The 14,867-nt window shown below is 46.7% G+C and overlaps 1 protein-coding gene across 2 annotated transcripts in view; it reads left to right on the top strand.

Moving 5' to 3' along the window:
* GLB1 (galactosidase beta 1) overlaps positions 1-14,867 on the top strand; it is an 81,555-nt gene that overhangs the window by 54,769 nt on the left and 11,919 nt on the right. For both annotated transcript variants that reach the window (XM_045904096.3, XM_064590402.1), the window contains exons 12-15: positions 1,520-1,609; positions 5,064-5,177; positions 6,670-6,801; positions 8,510-8,764. In XM_045904096.3, the coding sequence (XP_045760052.1) occupies positions 1,520-1,609; positions 5,064-5,177; positions 6,670-6,801; positions 8,510-8,764 (591 nt within the window). The remainder of the gene's footprint in view (positions 1-1,519; positions 1,610-5,063; positions 5,178-6,669; positions 6,802-8,509; positions 8,765-14,867) is intronic.

The raw sequence follows: 14,867 nt of genomic DNA, 5'->3' as shown, positions 1-14,867 counted from the left end.
AAAAAACAACACAAGCAGTTACATATTTCTTAAGAATCTTGATATTCTAAAATAGCGTAAGTTTTTATCTAACCAAAATGCCAAACATGATTGTATAATTTTTCCGTTCCTGCAGCCCTTTGATATTATGGTTGCTTGAGCTCTTGTAACATTTTCCACCTAGTGTCAGATACATGTGTTACATTCTACAAAGAATGTGGTCTGTCTGCCTGATAGGAATCTTTATTTAGTTCAGTCAGGCTTTAATCACACTTGTAAAGGGAGCACCTTCTACTTTTTCATTGCTGCTGCTACTTAAGGTAAAGGTTGATTTGTTTTGGAGCTGTGAGAAATTTATTTTTATGCAACAGAAAATAACTGCAAATATTTAATACGGCAACATTGCAAAACCAAACAAAACCAATCTTAGTACCAAAAATACATTCTGTTTACAATGAAGGAAAATTGTGTAAGCAGAAATAACTTTTCATTATTAACTAAATGTGTACAATTTAAGGTAGCAAGTTCACATATAACTGAATTAAATTTATATTGGACATGGTCATATAGAATAAAACCTTTTACCATGAGTTGAATTTCTTTAGCTGTCCAAACAGAAAGACATCCATGTGAGTAGCTGAATTGATGGAATTGTACTTAAGATTTTGTTTTCCTTGATGCCACACATCAGCAAGGTAAGGTAACCCTGGCAAGTGTTTATAAAATTCCCAACCAGTATCATGCCATGGGAAGTCCTGGGTTTGGAGCCAAACCTAACTGCAGATCTTGGCTCTGCCGTTGCTGCGGTGAGCCTCTCTGAGAACCTGTTTCCTCATCCCTAACATGGGGACAACGAGGGCAGCCTCCCTGGGTGGTGTGAGGATTCAGTGAGGTGTGCGTGTAAGGTGTTCTCACCTGGAGTTGGGTAGGCGCTCAGTGATCAGTAGCTGTTACCATCCTTGTTACTGCATCAGAATAAGCTTCCTGGGCTGCAAGAATACACAGTCATTTAGACTGAATATAATAAGTATTTATTGAGTGTCTACTGTGTGCTGGGCATTGGGTGACACCACACTGTACGGACCCTGCCCTTAGGAGCTGACAGTCGGGCAAGGACAGCAAAGGCAAACAACTAGTCAGTGATGCAGGCGTGGAAACTATGCTCCAGACAAGTTCAGAGGAAGGCACAGTCATGGTTACTTCCCTCAGGGATGCTAGGGAAGGCTTTACAGAGGAGGCAGCCTCTGAGCCTTGGTTTTCATTCATTTTAAGGGCCTTTAATACAAAGGAGGTTGTATTTGCGAATAGGTACGTTTGAAGCCTTACGATTACCATCAGTTATTTTTCATCAAGAGTTCCCTAACTCATGGATAGACATGATTGAAGGTGACTGGGCGGTGCAGCATTGAGCGGGATTTGAACTACTTAGGTCTATTTAGGGATTTGGGGGAAACCCACTAATGTCTTTGATAATTTGCAAATGGCATTACCCTCCACCCAGGGGTGACAGTGAGTGAATGCTGCTTTTGTTTCTTTTCAGTTAAAGACAGTGGAGGATGCACTGAACATTCTGTGTCCGCCTGGGCCCATAAAAAGCCTTTATCCCTTGACGTTTATCCAGGTGAAACAGGTAGGCCTCCTTCAGCCTTTCTCTCGTTACAAAAATGTCCTTTCTGCACTGCCTTGCAGGGCCTGTCCTGAGTGCAGGGACCAGAATGGTAGGCAGATAAATCAGATCCCAGGTAAATTCACTGCATATTTCCAGGCTCTCTTCGGCTTTAAGTACCACATGGTGGGCTGATCTTTCCTATCTTCCCACCTCCCCATTTCTTATTATCACTCAAACAAGGTAGTAACTCAGCCTGATTCAACATAATTCTTTAGTGCAAGCTATAAACAGTGCATTTCTGATCTAACTAATCTGTATTACTAAAGGAAAATCACATTTTAATACGCAAAAAAGACAACTTAATTATTTGTCCTTGTTTGCTCAAAGGTATAGGGGCTGTGTTCTTAATAGATCAGGTTCTCAGAGATTCTCTTTCCTGCTTTTGAAGAGAACAGAGAGCAGGGCACGTGTGTGTGTGTACGTGTGTGTCAGTGTGTGCACGCATGCATGTGTGTGGTGAACCCAGGAACTGCCTCATATTTCTTTCTTTTTTTTTTTTTTATTCATTTGAGACACAGAGATAGAGAGCAGAGAGCATGAGCAGGGGGAGAGGCAGAGGGAGAGGGAGAAGCAGGCTCCCTGCTGAGCCAGGAGCCCGACGTGGGGCTCGATCCCAGGACCCTGGGATCATGACCTGAGCCGAAGGCAGCATCTCAACCCACTGAGCCACCCAGGCGCCCCATTTCTTTTTTTTTAGTAGGCTCCATGCCCAACATGGGGCTCAAACTCATGACCCTGAGATCAAGAATTTCATGTTCTACCAACTGAGCCAGCCAGGCGCCCCTCATATTTATTTAAAATGTTTTTTCCAACTTTTTATTTTAGAAATTTTCAAATCTAAAAACATTGCCAGAGAAGTATAATTACACCCATATCGCTTTCATTTGGATTCACTGTTAACAGTTCCTCTGAGTGTATGTATGCAGTCAACTGCCTTTTTTTAACCCTTTGAGTTTGTGATCAATATCCTGACACTTCACCCCTAAATATTAGAGCATATATATATATTTTTAAAGATTTTATTTATTTATTTGACAGAGAGAGAAACAGCAGGAGAAGGAACACAAGCAGAGGGAGTGGGAGATGGAGAAGCAGGCTTCCCACAGAGCAGGGAACCCGATGCGGGGCTTGATCCCAGGACCCTGAGATCACGACCCAAGCCGAAGGCAGTCGCTTAACGACTGAGCCACCCAGGAGCCCCTACAGCATATATCTTTTAAGAAAAAGGACATTCTCCTACATAATCACAATATAATGATGAGACTTAAAAAATTTACCATTGATATAATCCTATTATTTAATATGCATTCTATAGTCAAGTATCCAATGACGTCCTTGATATCTAACTTTTTTCAATCCAGTTTCCACTCTATGATCACACTTTGCATTAAGCTACAATGTCCTTCTAGTCTTCTTTCATCTGTAACTATTCCTAAGTCTTGTTTCTCCTCTTTCTCTTTCTCGCTACATGGACATTTCTGAAGAGTTTGGGCCAGTTGTTTTGTAGACTGCCCCTCACTGATTAAATTCAGTAACACATTTTTGGCGGGAACACGACAAAGGTGGTGTGTCCTTCTCAGAGCGCCGTGTCAGGATGCCCGTGAGGTCAGTTTGTCCCTTTGTTGTGATGTTAAGTTTGAACACTTCGTTAGGAATTCAGCCCCATTTTTTGAAATGGAAACTTATCTGGAACCCCCTTCACTGACTGTCTTTGGAGATCCCCTTCTGGAAGGTGATAAAACAATGGCATATCTAATCTTAGTTTAGTGTATTTTGCCCCCAGTGACTTACTTTTTACACTTGTGATTTTTATTCCAGCAACTCTGTGATCAATAAAATGAGTAATGAGCCCCCTCTCGTTAACACTGGATAGAATTCTTGCTCTAGCTCCAGCCAACACAGGCTATGTGTCCACATCTTCATCTAGAAGATGCACCCCGCCGTCTCCACCTCGTAGGGGAGCACTTCGGCAAGACATGGTCACTAGAGCACTTGGAACCTGGGAAGTGAGTTCCAGGTTGGTGTGGAGACACTTGTACTCATTGTTCTTGGCCGGACCCTCCTGCCTTGCGATCTCTGGCCAAGGCAGTGCTCGAGGACTGGGGGGACTCCCTGGGCCCTGGCTGTTTCAGGTCTGGGGCAAGCCCGCTGGATGTTTATTTCCAGCGAAACCCATCGAGGACCCAGCTGCAGGGAGTAGAGTGCAGCCCTGTTACCTCTGCAGCTGCCCGCCCCCCCACCCCCCACTTCGGTGGCCTCAGCCACCTTCGCAGGGAGGACTGCAGCTTCTGCTCCCCTCGTTGAAGCCCTGCACAAAGTGTTCCTCAGCCTCTGAGTTAGGACTTACCACTTTGGTTACTTTGAAAAGAAAAAAAACAAAAAACAAGAGCTGGAGATTTGGGGTCTGGGAGGGGAGGCATCCTTGTGCCTGAAGCCTGGGGTCGTGGCCCCAGGAACATTTCTTGAATTCAGCCCTTTCCTGCAACACAGGAACGTGGGTTAACGTTGGGGTTTTTTCAGCTCCTCCAGATCACCTTTGCATTTGCTGAGATGCACTTCCTTGCTTTCTGGGCCCTAGACGCGAGGAACTGTTTCTCTGCCCCACGCTGGATGTCTTTTTGATGCTCTTGTATGGCAGGGTCTGATCCAGCTCACCCTGGCCAAAGTCCGCAGCAAGAGCGTCACCAGCTGAGGCTGAGGGTGCTGTTGCTGCTGGGGCTGATAGTCTGGCGCCTTCCTCTCAGACCAGGGATACCAGCATCTATGCGACTGTTTTCTGACTTAGCAACAGGCTACACCCCCATCTCTCACTATCTCTATCCCCGCCACCCCCGGCCCTCCACTTTAAACAGTTTCTGGTTGACTCTTGTGTTGTATGTTAGAGCACACGTAGCCCAAGAACCTGGAAAATGTTTTACCGAACATTCTTGGCTTTGTTGTTGTTTGTTTGTTGTTGTTTTTTTAAGATTTTATTTTTAAGTAACCTCTATACCCCATGTGGGGCTTGACATCACGACCCCGAGATCAAGAATCACATGTTCTACCTGCTGAGCCAGCCAGGTGCCCCGGTTTGTCTTTTTGGTTGTTGTGTTGTGTTGTGTCGTGTTTTTGAGATACCAGAAATAACCTTTCGATATATATGATAGGATCCCCCCGAGTGATTCTGGGCAAATCATCGAACATGTCCCAGAGTCTGGTTTCCACGTGTGGGAAAGGGCTGTCTGATAAAATGTGGGTTCCTTGCTGTTACTGCCGTGCTAGTGTCTGATCTAAAACTGTAAGCCGGGTCCCTTCATTCAGACTGAATTTTTGTGGGAGGCTGGGAAACCTTAGAAACATCGCTTTCCCACAGATCGAGGTGACCAGGGTATCTTTAAAAGAGTGATGTGTTTTTCTTATGTCTTTTTCTAACCAGTATTTTGGGTTTGTGCTGTACCGAACAACGCTTCCTCAAGACTGCAGTGACCCCACACCCCTGTCGTCACCTCTCAGTGGAGTCCACGACCGGGCCTACGTCGCCGTGGATGGGGTAAGAGCTGTCTCTGAGCTGTGTGCTTGTCTGCCCCAGCAGGGCGACGTGTGGTCTGCGCTTGGTAATGTGGCATTCCAGGCCATTGCCCACCTTTCCAAACTCAGGCTCTGTGCCTCCTCTTGATGTCCCTTCGCTGTGCCCCCTTGCTTGCCAATGTGGCCTCACCCATGCTCCCTCTGCCTGGAATATGCCCCCTCACCCATCTGAACCTGGAGGGGAGTGCTCAAGGCTCCGCTCTTCTCAGAGACCTCCCTGGTCTCCCCAGTCCACGCCACCCTCTCTGCCCCATCACAGAATGTTGCCCATGTGTCCTCCGCTCCTTGAGAACACGGTCTGTGTTGTACATGCTGGAGCGCTGATTCATTTAACCCTGAGCCTTCATCCTGTGTGAGAAGTCCCATTCTAGAGCACTGTTCATGATAATGATCGCTACAATATGCAGAGATCTTTGTCTCCAAACATAGCAAAGACACACTGAAATAATCATGTGAAAGAACACATGAAGAGATTGTTCGAACCGAGGCAATTTGTTCAGAAATTTTAAATTAAAATGTTTCCATTCTCGGGGCGCCTGAGTGGCTCAGTCGTTAAGCGTTTGCCTTCGGCTCGGGTCATGGTCCCAGAGTCCTGGGATCGAGCCCCGCATCAGGCTCCCTGCTCTGCAGGAAGCCTGCTTCTCCCTCTCCCACTCCCCCTGCTTGTGTTCCCTATCTCGCTGTGTCTCTCTCTGTTAAATAAATTAAAAAATCTTAAAAAAAAAAATGTTTCCATTCTCTTGTGATCAAAGGCTTTCATTTCAGTGGGAGCAAGTTTCTAGGACATTATGTGTATATTGCCCATGTGTATACTGATGGCAGTTTCTTGAATTCCATTTTAGGCGTTGTCTTAGTGAATTATAGTCAGTGTAGCTTCTTTTTTTTTTTTTTTTTTAAAAACCTCCCCTTTCAAAAAGTTAGGAATATGTTGCTGCTAAAATACCTGTTGTTTTTTCTCACTCTCTGATATAATTTACATGGTTAATGCACCATATCAGGTATTTTGAGGTGAGACTACTCCACCTAACTCTCTGATTTTATCTCATTTATCTGATTTTGTCTCATTTCTCCTCGCTGTTTAGAAGCTGCTTTTCATGACTGCCTTTTGTGCTGTGAGAACACAAAGCAGTTCCTGTGGCAGGGACCCCTTCCTGGAATTTTTGCCTCCATTCTCTTCCTATTAAAAATAGATGTGCAGCAAAACACCCCAGAGCAAAGGAAGCTAGCCTAGAGCTTCCCTTGCTCGGAGCTGCATCTGCTGAGTTGCCTGGTTCAGAAGCAGTGTGGGGGGAACTTGACCACCCGGCCGATGACTTGGGCAAAGGGGCCATCAGAGCATTGCCTCCCAAGTCCGGTGACTCTTCGAGACAAGAAAATGAGTGTGATGACTGAGCAAGCCGTGCTCTGCTGACCTTCTCACCCCAGCTAATTCCCACTGGACTCTGACCCCGCAGGTGCCCCAGGGAGTCCTGGATCGAAGTGAGGTGATCACTCTGAACATCACCGGGAAAGCTGGAGCCTCTCTGGACCTTCTGGTGGAGAACATGGGACGTGTGAACTATGGCAGATATATCAATGATTTTAAGGTAGGACCGACCTCACTGTCAGGAATGAGGTTCAAAGGTTGACAGAACTGTGCCTGTGCTGCCACCCGAGGAAGGTTCTGGAAAGCCATTTAAAAACTCACATATACCTTCTTCTCCTCCAGCCCCGTTCACACACAAAAGCGATTTTTAAAACCGTGCACACTTTGCCAAGTTTGGCAAGTGAACCTACTGTGATTTGTTTTGCAACTTCAGAGTTGGATTATTTTGAAGACCTGTTTTCCTCTGCAGGTGATGAGAAAGTTGTGCTTTGCAAAGAGAACCCTTGCTTTGTGTTCAGGTTCAGTCACCCGGTAGGAAGAAACAGAAGGAGGAAGCAACTGCACCGTGCTGCTCCTTTGCTTAACAGACCCAGCTCACTTTCGAAAGGCACTTGATCTCTGACAAAGCCAGCCTAGCATTTGGTCTGCTCTGTTTTCTGGGTGTGGACAATCCATGACAATGTCTTGAATCGTAGAAAGCCTTTCCCTTGATGCACAGCCTCTCATCCCTGCTGGTTACTCTGTGTCCAGGTGTCTAGCCCTAGCCCGAATATTGTTCCTTGGAAAACATTTTTCGAGCATTATTCAGCAAACACTTGTTAAGCTCATACTCTGTAAGATGCTCCGCAAGGTGCTTTGGGGCATGCAAAGATGTTGAGATACAGGCTTCCCGAAAGGTGGCTCACCATCTGCTAGAGGAGAGAAGGCCCGCATCGAAGGATTGATGGTACCACCCGCTCTAGGACAGAACTGGTGTATGGGGCTACTTCCTGACCCTCTTGGTGCAGCTCAGAGGCAAGGCGATTACCCTCTTAGAGAATGGCCGTGTGGGGCAACCTTCACCTCCAGTAGAAATGTCCCCGTTAAAGTCCTTGTGCTCAGGCTGTAGTTAGTGGCCTTCCTGCTTGGCTGTCACAGGCCATGTTGACACACGGAGTGAAAGGGATTCTTGTGTAGTCTCTGGGTCCCGGTACCCAGCAAGGGACCCGCACACAGCTGCCTAGTTCATGTTTATTGAATTACTAAGGGGGCAGTTGAGACTTGGTACTGAGAGTTGTCCTGGGATGAATTTGGGATCTCCTGGGGAATGGAGAAGTTCACCATGTAAAAGGTGGGAGAGAGGAAGCTAGGTGAGCCCTGAGCATAGGCTTCAGTGCAGTGGCCGGTGCCGTGGACACCCCGGCCTGCTGACCCGGCTGGATGAATAGAGCCAGCTGTTCACCTTCATCATTACTTCCTTTCTATCCTTCCACAGATATCAAAGTATCCTCATTTATGGTTACCTCACTGAGTCCCACAGTGGGTAAATGGACTCAGGCGTGATCATCCCATGAGTGCTGCTGAGGGGCTTAATGCCAAGACTTGCTCCTGGTCATATGAGGGGGCAGAATCTGTCCACCCCAGCCCCCATTATAGTGGCTAGGTGTTCTTCTGCATTCCTGACTCCATTCATTCTCCCGTGCCTCAGATGCCATCATCCCTTCCATTCAGCAGTGACTCTGAACCAAACATTGAAGATCGGGGGTCATGGGGTCAGAAGCTCTGGCCTCAAGCCAGATGTCACTTTGACATATGCACAGTTGGAGTCTCACTTACTGTTGGTGTTTCATATCCTAGTTTGTTCTCCCCAAGAATTCAGGGAGGGACACAGAGACACTTGAAGCCTTTTGCTTCCCACCCCAGCTCATTGCTGTGTTTCTCCTTTACAGGGTCTTATTTCTAACCTGACCCTTGGTTCCAATATCCTCACGGACTGGATGATCTTCCCACTGGACACTGAGGATGCGGTGCGCAGACACCTGGGAGACTGGCATGGCTGTAGCAATGGACGCCATGATAAAGCCTTGGCCCACAGCTCGTCTAACTACACACTGCCGGCCTTTTATATGGGGAACTTCTCTATTCCCAGTGGGATCCCAGACTTGCCCCAGGACACCTTTATCCAATTTCCTGGATGGACCAAGGTACGTGTCTTCGTGGAAAGTGATAAAGAATCAAAAAGAGCTGCTAATGAGATGGTGTGTGACAGTTGGGGAGTGGAGGGCTTTCCGTGTTAGTTTATCCATTCCTCAGTAGTGGGACCTTGGCCGATCTTCAGAGACTCAATGGCCAGCTTGAATATGTACCCTCTGCCCCATTTTCACTGACTGACAACTTCCTTGAGCAAATGATGGCTTTCCTGCTTCCTGTAAGAAAAACTCTAGCTCCTTTGGATACTACTTATGAGGGACACTTTCTCTTTCTCTTGAAGAAGATTTGGTCCAGACAAAGGGGTGAATCACTGGGAGAACTTGTTTTTCTTTTGTCCGGGCCTACCTATGTACCCCCACAACACCCCACCAGCCCTACACCCTGGGACATCCACCACTGTCTGAATGATCTTCTGCTCTTCCTTGGCCATTTTACTGCCTGGTCACCCTCCCTCCCCTTTATTCTTTGAAGACGTTCGCATGTCTTCCTTCACTGTTGTCTTCTTTACTTCAGTCCTATTTTCATCTTGGGTGACCTTACCATGACTCAGTTATTCATTCAACAAGTATTTTTCACTGGCCACTCTGTGCCTAAGCTTTGTGCCAGGTGCTAAGGATACAACGATGAACAGTAAGGATACAATGACTTGCCCTCATGGAACTTACATGCTAGTTGGGGAGACAGACCCAAATCATATAATCACCCAAATTGAATGGTGAGACTGCAGCTGCAGTGAGTGCTAAGAAGAAATATGGGAGTTGATAATAATTGGGGCATTTGACCTTGTCAGGAAGGTCAGTGAAGCCTTCCCTGTGGGAGTGATGCTTGACAGAGATATGAAGGTTAAGAAGGAATTAATGTGGCAAAAGGGGGAGGGAAACATATTCCAGGCAGAGGAGATAGCATGTGCAAAGGCCATGTGGTCATAGGGGAAATGAGGAGCTTGAGGACCTGGTAAAGGACCCGAATGTAGGGTTTAGGTGTGGAGTGTGGTTCAGAGAGAAGACTAGAAAGTGGGTAGAGATGAGATTGGAATAGGCCAATTAAACCACATTAAAATTTTTCTTTATGTTGAGAGCCTTTGAAGCAGGAGGGTGCCATCACATGATTGTGATGGGACAAACCTCTCTGACCCCAGGGTACAGAGAGGGCTGGGTGAGGGCACCTGTGAATTTGTGGAAGCTATCTAGGTGACTGGACCGTAGTCTCAGTGAGAGACTAGGATGGTGGTAGCCAAGATGGAGATGATATCAACTATCTGAGAGATGTGTGACGTTAAATCAATGAGATGTAATGATGGATTGGTTATTGGGGTTTAAAGAGAAGGACATATCCTGGATGACTCTTAGGTCCCAGGCTGGTAGCTGGGCAGATGGTACCATTTATTGAAAGAAGAGTTTTCAGAGGAAAACATGGGCTAGGAGGGGGAGATCATGAGTTGGATTTGGACAGATTGAGTTTGAGAGGCCTTTGAGAACAGCTGAGAGAAGATACTGGAGGAGGGCTGTGGGATCTGTGGATGGAGAAGTTGGAGGAGGGATCTGGGCTGGGAATATATGTATCAGATCATCTGTGTGTGGATGGTCATGGAGACATGGGATGGAGGAGATCCCCTAAGGAGAAAGGATGCAGAAGGAAGAAAAGAGGCACAAACATGGCGGGCAGAGAGTGAGGAGGAAAACTGGCATTTGTGCTGCTGAGGGGATGAGTGAAAGACAGGAGCTCTTCTACGGGATGTAGTAACACGGAGCTCCCTGGGACCCTCAGCAAGTGTATGGGAGTGGGGCATCCACAGGCTGCATTGCATGCTACTGAGGAGTGTCAGATAAAGGAACAAACTTGGGAACGTAAATGTGTTTGTTTGGTTTTTTTTAAGATTTTATTTATTTATTTGACAGAGAGAGACACAGCAAGAGAGGGAACATAGGCAGGGGGAGTGGGAGAGGGAGAAGCAGGCTTCCCGCGGAGCAGGGAGCCCGATGAGGGACTCAATCCCAGGACCCTGGGATCATGACCTGAGCCGAAGGCAGACGCTTAATGCCTGAGCCACCCAGGCGCCCCAGGAGCATAAATTTGGATACTTGAATATAAACATTGTTTTTGAGAATTTTGACCCTGAAGGAGAAGAGGAGAAAAGTATATAAATCACTTTTAAGAGGGAAAAAGATGCACATAACATTTGTTTAAGAAATGTCCTTTTGGGGCTCCTGGGTGGCTCAGTCAGTTAAACATCCGACTCCTGATTTTGGCTCAGGTCATGATCTCAGGGTTGTGAGATTGAGCCCCATGTCAGGCTCTGCACTGAACGTGCAGTCTGCTTAAGACTCTCTCTCTCCCTCTCCTTCCCCCCTCCTGCATCCTCTCTCTCTCTCTCAAAAAAATAATCTCATAGATTATTTAGAAATGTGTTATTTAATTTCCATATATTTGTAAGGGGTTTTTTTAGCATCTTATTTTTATTGATTTCTAATTTAATTTCTCTATAAAACTCCTCTAGAAGAAGGAAGAAAGTCTATGACCTTCAATTAGGCAAAGACTTTTTTTTTTAAAAGATTCTATTTATTTATTTATTTGACAGAGAGAGAGACAGAGAGGGAACACAGTCAGGGGGAGTGGGAGAGGGAAAAGCAGACTTCCTGCTGAGCAGGGAGCCCGATGTGGGGCTTGATCCCCGGACCCTGGGATCTTGACCTGAGCCGAAGGCAGATGCTTAACAACTGAGCCACCCAAGCGCCCCTAGGAAAAGATTTTTTAGATTTGACACCTAACGCATGACCCTTAAAGGAAAAAGTGATAAATTGGAGTTCATCAAAATTAAAAATGTTTGCTGTTCAAAAGAAATCATTAAGAAAATGAAAATCCGAGCCACAGAATGGGAGAAAATCTTATGTTTAGCAAAGGATTTGTTTCTAGAATACATCGAGAATTCTTACAACTCAATAATAGGAAGATAAACAACCCAGTCAAAAAATGTGCAAATTTCACCAAAGGAGATATACAAATGGCCGATAAGTACATGTATAATGCTCTCAACATCATTAAACGTTTAGAAAAGTACAAATCAAAACCACAGTGAAATACTACTTCACACCCACTAGAATGGCTATACTAATAAAAGATAGACAATAACAAATTTTGGCAAGGATATAGAGAAATGAGAACCTTCCTATGTCACTTGTGGGAATGTAAAATGATACAAACACTTGGGAACACGGTTTGGGGTTTCTTCAAAGGTTAAACACGGACTGAGGAGTTCCACTTCTGGGTGTATACCCGAGAGAAATGAAAACCTATGTCTACTCAAAGACTTCTGTGCAAATATTTAGAGCAGCATAATTCATAATAACCCCAAACTGGATGTAATTCAAATGTCCATCAACTGATTAATGGATAAATAAAATGTGGTATATCCATACAAAGGAATAGTGTCCCACAGTAAAACAGAACAGACTACCGATACACGCTACAATGTGGATGAATCTGAAAAACATGCTAAGCAAAAGAAGCCAGACATAAAAGACCACATGCTGTAGGATTCCATTTATATGAAATGTTCAAAAAAGGCAAATCTATAGAGAAGAAAAAGTAGGTTGATAGTTGTCTGGGGCTGATGGTGGGAATGGAGAGTGACTGCAAGTAGATATGGGGTTTCTTTTGGGGATGATGGAAATGTTCCGAAATTAAATCATGGTGATGGTTCCACGGTCTTCTTAAATTTATTGAAACTTGTTTCATGACCGAGCACATGGTGTATCTTGGTGAACGTACCTCCAGAATTTTAAGCTGTGATATCCTCTCTCTTGCTACGTGTTTCTATCCCCCAAACTCTCATGCCCTCCAGCCTGCTCTTGGATCTTATTGATGACCTGAAACTCTCCCCCATTAAGGCCCCAGTTCTTCCCTATCCAGTCTAGACATCACTACTAATATTTTTTTTTTAAAGATTTTATTTATTTATTTGACAGAGACAGAGAGAGAGAGGGAACACAAGCAGGGGGAGTGGGAGAGGGAGAAGCAGGCTTCCCGCTGAGCAGGGAGCCCGATGCAGGGCTCGATCCCAGGACCCTGAAATCATGACCCGAGCCGAAGGCAGTCGCTTAACGACTGAGCCACCCAGGCGCCCCCACTACTAATATTTTTTAAAAGCCATCAATCCACTGGCCCCCTTGACCTTCCGCTCTGTCTCCTTGTTCATCCTCTATTTTGGGTGGGTCCACAATCGGCCTTTGCTCCTTCACCAGTGACTGAGCACTGCCAGGGGGCCTCTCCAGCATGCTCATCAGGGCCCCTATCCCCTCACTCTCTCCAGCCTCTGGAGGCCCCCAACTTGCCCAGCAGTCTTTGGTCTCTTCCCCCTCCCCAGCTGGTCTTTCTAACCTTCACCTCTCCCCTTAGCCACCGTACTCCTCCCCCACCCACTCACCCTCCTTGACTGCTATCAAGTGTAACTCCTTTGTTCCCCCAGCTTCCTGTCAGACTTATCTCGGCCTCTACCCTCACTTCCTGCCCGGTGGCCCTAGGAGGAAGTCTAAGCTCTGAATCCCCTCCCCACCTTCTTCCTTCAGGCCAGGATCCTGCTCTCGAACCTCCTGTCCTGCATCATGTCAGCCTTTCAGTCTCCTCTGCCAACTTCCGGGTTGCAGCCAAGAAGTAACATCTGGGGGCTCTAAGACCCCAAAACGAACCAAAACCCTCTCTGGACCTTCCCACTTTAGCCAGCAGGCTTGTTCTTCCCTTGTTGCCTCCTTCCCTCCCCTCCCTCCTTGTCCCCTTTTCCCTCTTGGCGTCCTGCTGTGTCATATATCTCCTTTGTTCATGCTTTTTCACTCTCTCACTCTGCCCACCCAGCCATCACGTATTCATCTGTCAAGACCAGCCTTATCTCCTGTAAGAGGCCTTCCTAGACCCTTAGTCCAGCCCTCCCTTGAGCCGCCTCTGTGCCCCTCCTGGACTCATCACACTTCGGCTGGCACCTCGGTTTCACCCACTGGGTCATAAGCTGCAGAAGCGGCATTTTTTAAAAGTGCTCAGCTTCTTCACCATTCTGCTCACCTCCCAGGGTCTGGTTGCTCTGTAAATGCTCTAGGTGGAAGGGTGCCCAGGTGGCTTTGTTGCTGAGCTCCTCCACCCCTGGGCGCCTTCCCCCCCACCAGGGAAGAAAGCAGGTGGGAGGAGTGGAGGCCCTCAGGCAGCCCTGTAGGTGATGAGGGGCTTTGCAGGGTGCTGTGGGTATAGGGCCAAGGCGGACGAGAAGACAAACCATTGCTCCCCAGGTGGTATCAGTTTCGTGCTTTAAAAGAAAGAACTTTCAGGAGATGTGATGCAGAAAGAGAAGCTGTGCATGACAGGAACGATGAGAAGAGTGGGGTGACTCAGGAGACACAGGCCAGTGTTTTGGCTGCACAGAATAGATGAACAGCAGACCTGACAGACGGACAGCCCTTCCCCGGAGTCAGAGGGAGTTTTGTCAGGGAGGGAATTTTAAGTGGGAGAATGGTAGATGCAAAGGTGCAGACGTGGAAAAGCATGAGACATCTTTGGAAGTCAGAGGGGCTTCACCTTGGCCAGGTCATAAAGGTGTCACACCCGAGAGTGTGACAGGCATGGTGCTCAGCACTTTGGACACACGACCTCTGTAATCACCAAAAGAGCAGGAGGAGTGCAATATCCTGTCATCAGCTCTAGTTTGCAGAGGAGCAGCTCAAGAGAGCTAAGGAACTTGCATGAGGAGCAGAAGTAGGTGGTAGTGCAGCTCCCTGACCCTCAAGTCCGTCCGACTTGCAGGCCCGCGGGGAAAGGCAGGCAGCAACATACAAGGCCTGGAAAGCCAATGAGGAGCTGCGCTAAGTATGTAGACAGGGGCTCTGCACTAATCTTGTCAGTCTGATGGATGTTCCGCACCTTCATGTTTGGAAGGTACATAGACACGTGATATTTCCAAATGTGTCAGAAGGTTTGGAACCCCAAAAGCCCATAGAATGCATATGTCCCCTCAAACACTAGCACACAAATGGTCAAGTCGGCATTATCCAGAATTATCCAGAATCACCCAGAAGGTGGAAAGCTCAAATGTCCATCCACTGGAATGAATAAACA

The sequence above is a fragment of the Mirounga angustirostris genome, unplaced genomic scaffold (genome assembly GCF_029215605.1).
Source record: "Mirounga angustirostris isolate CCGP_5_RB_7025 unplaced genomic scaffold, mMirAng1.0.hap1 SCAF_1, whole genome shotgun sequence".
Taxonomy (NCBI): domain Eukaryota; kingdom Metazoa; phylum Chordata; class Mammalia; order Carnivora; family Phocidae; genus Mirounga; species Mirounga angustirostris.
This window is presented reverse-complemented; position numbering and strand designations above follow the sequence as displayed.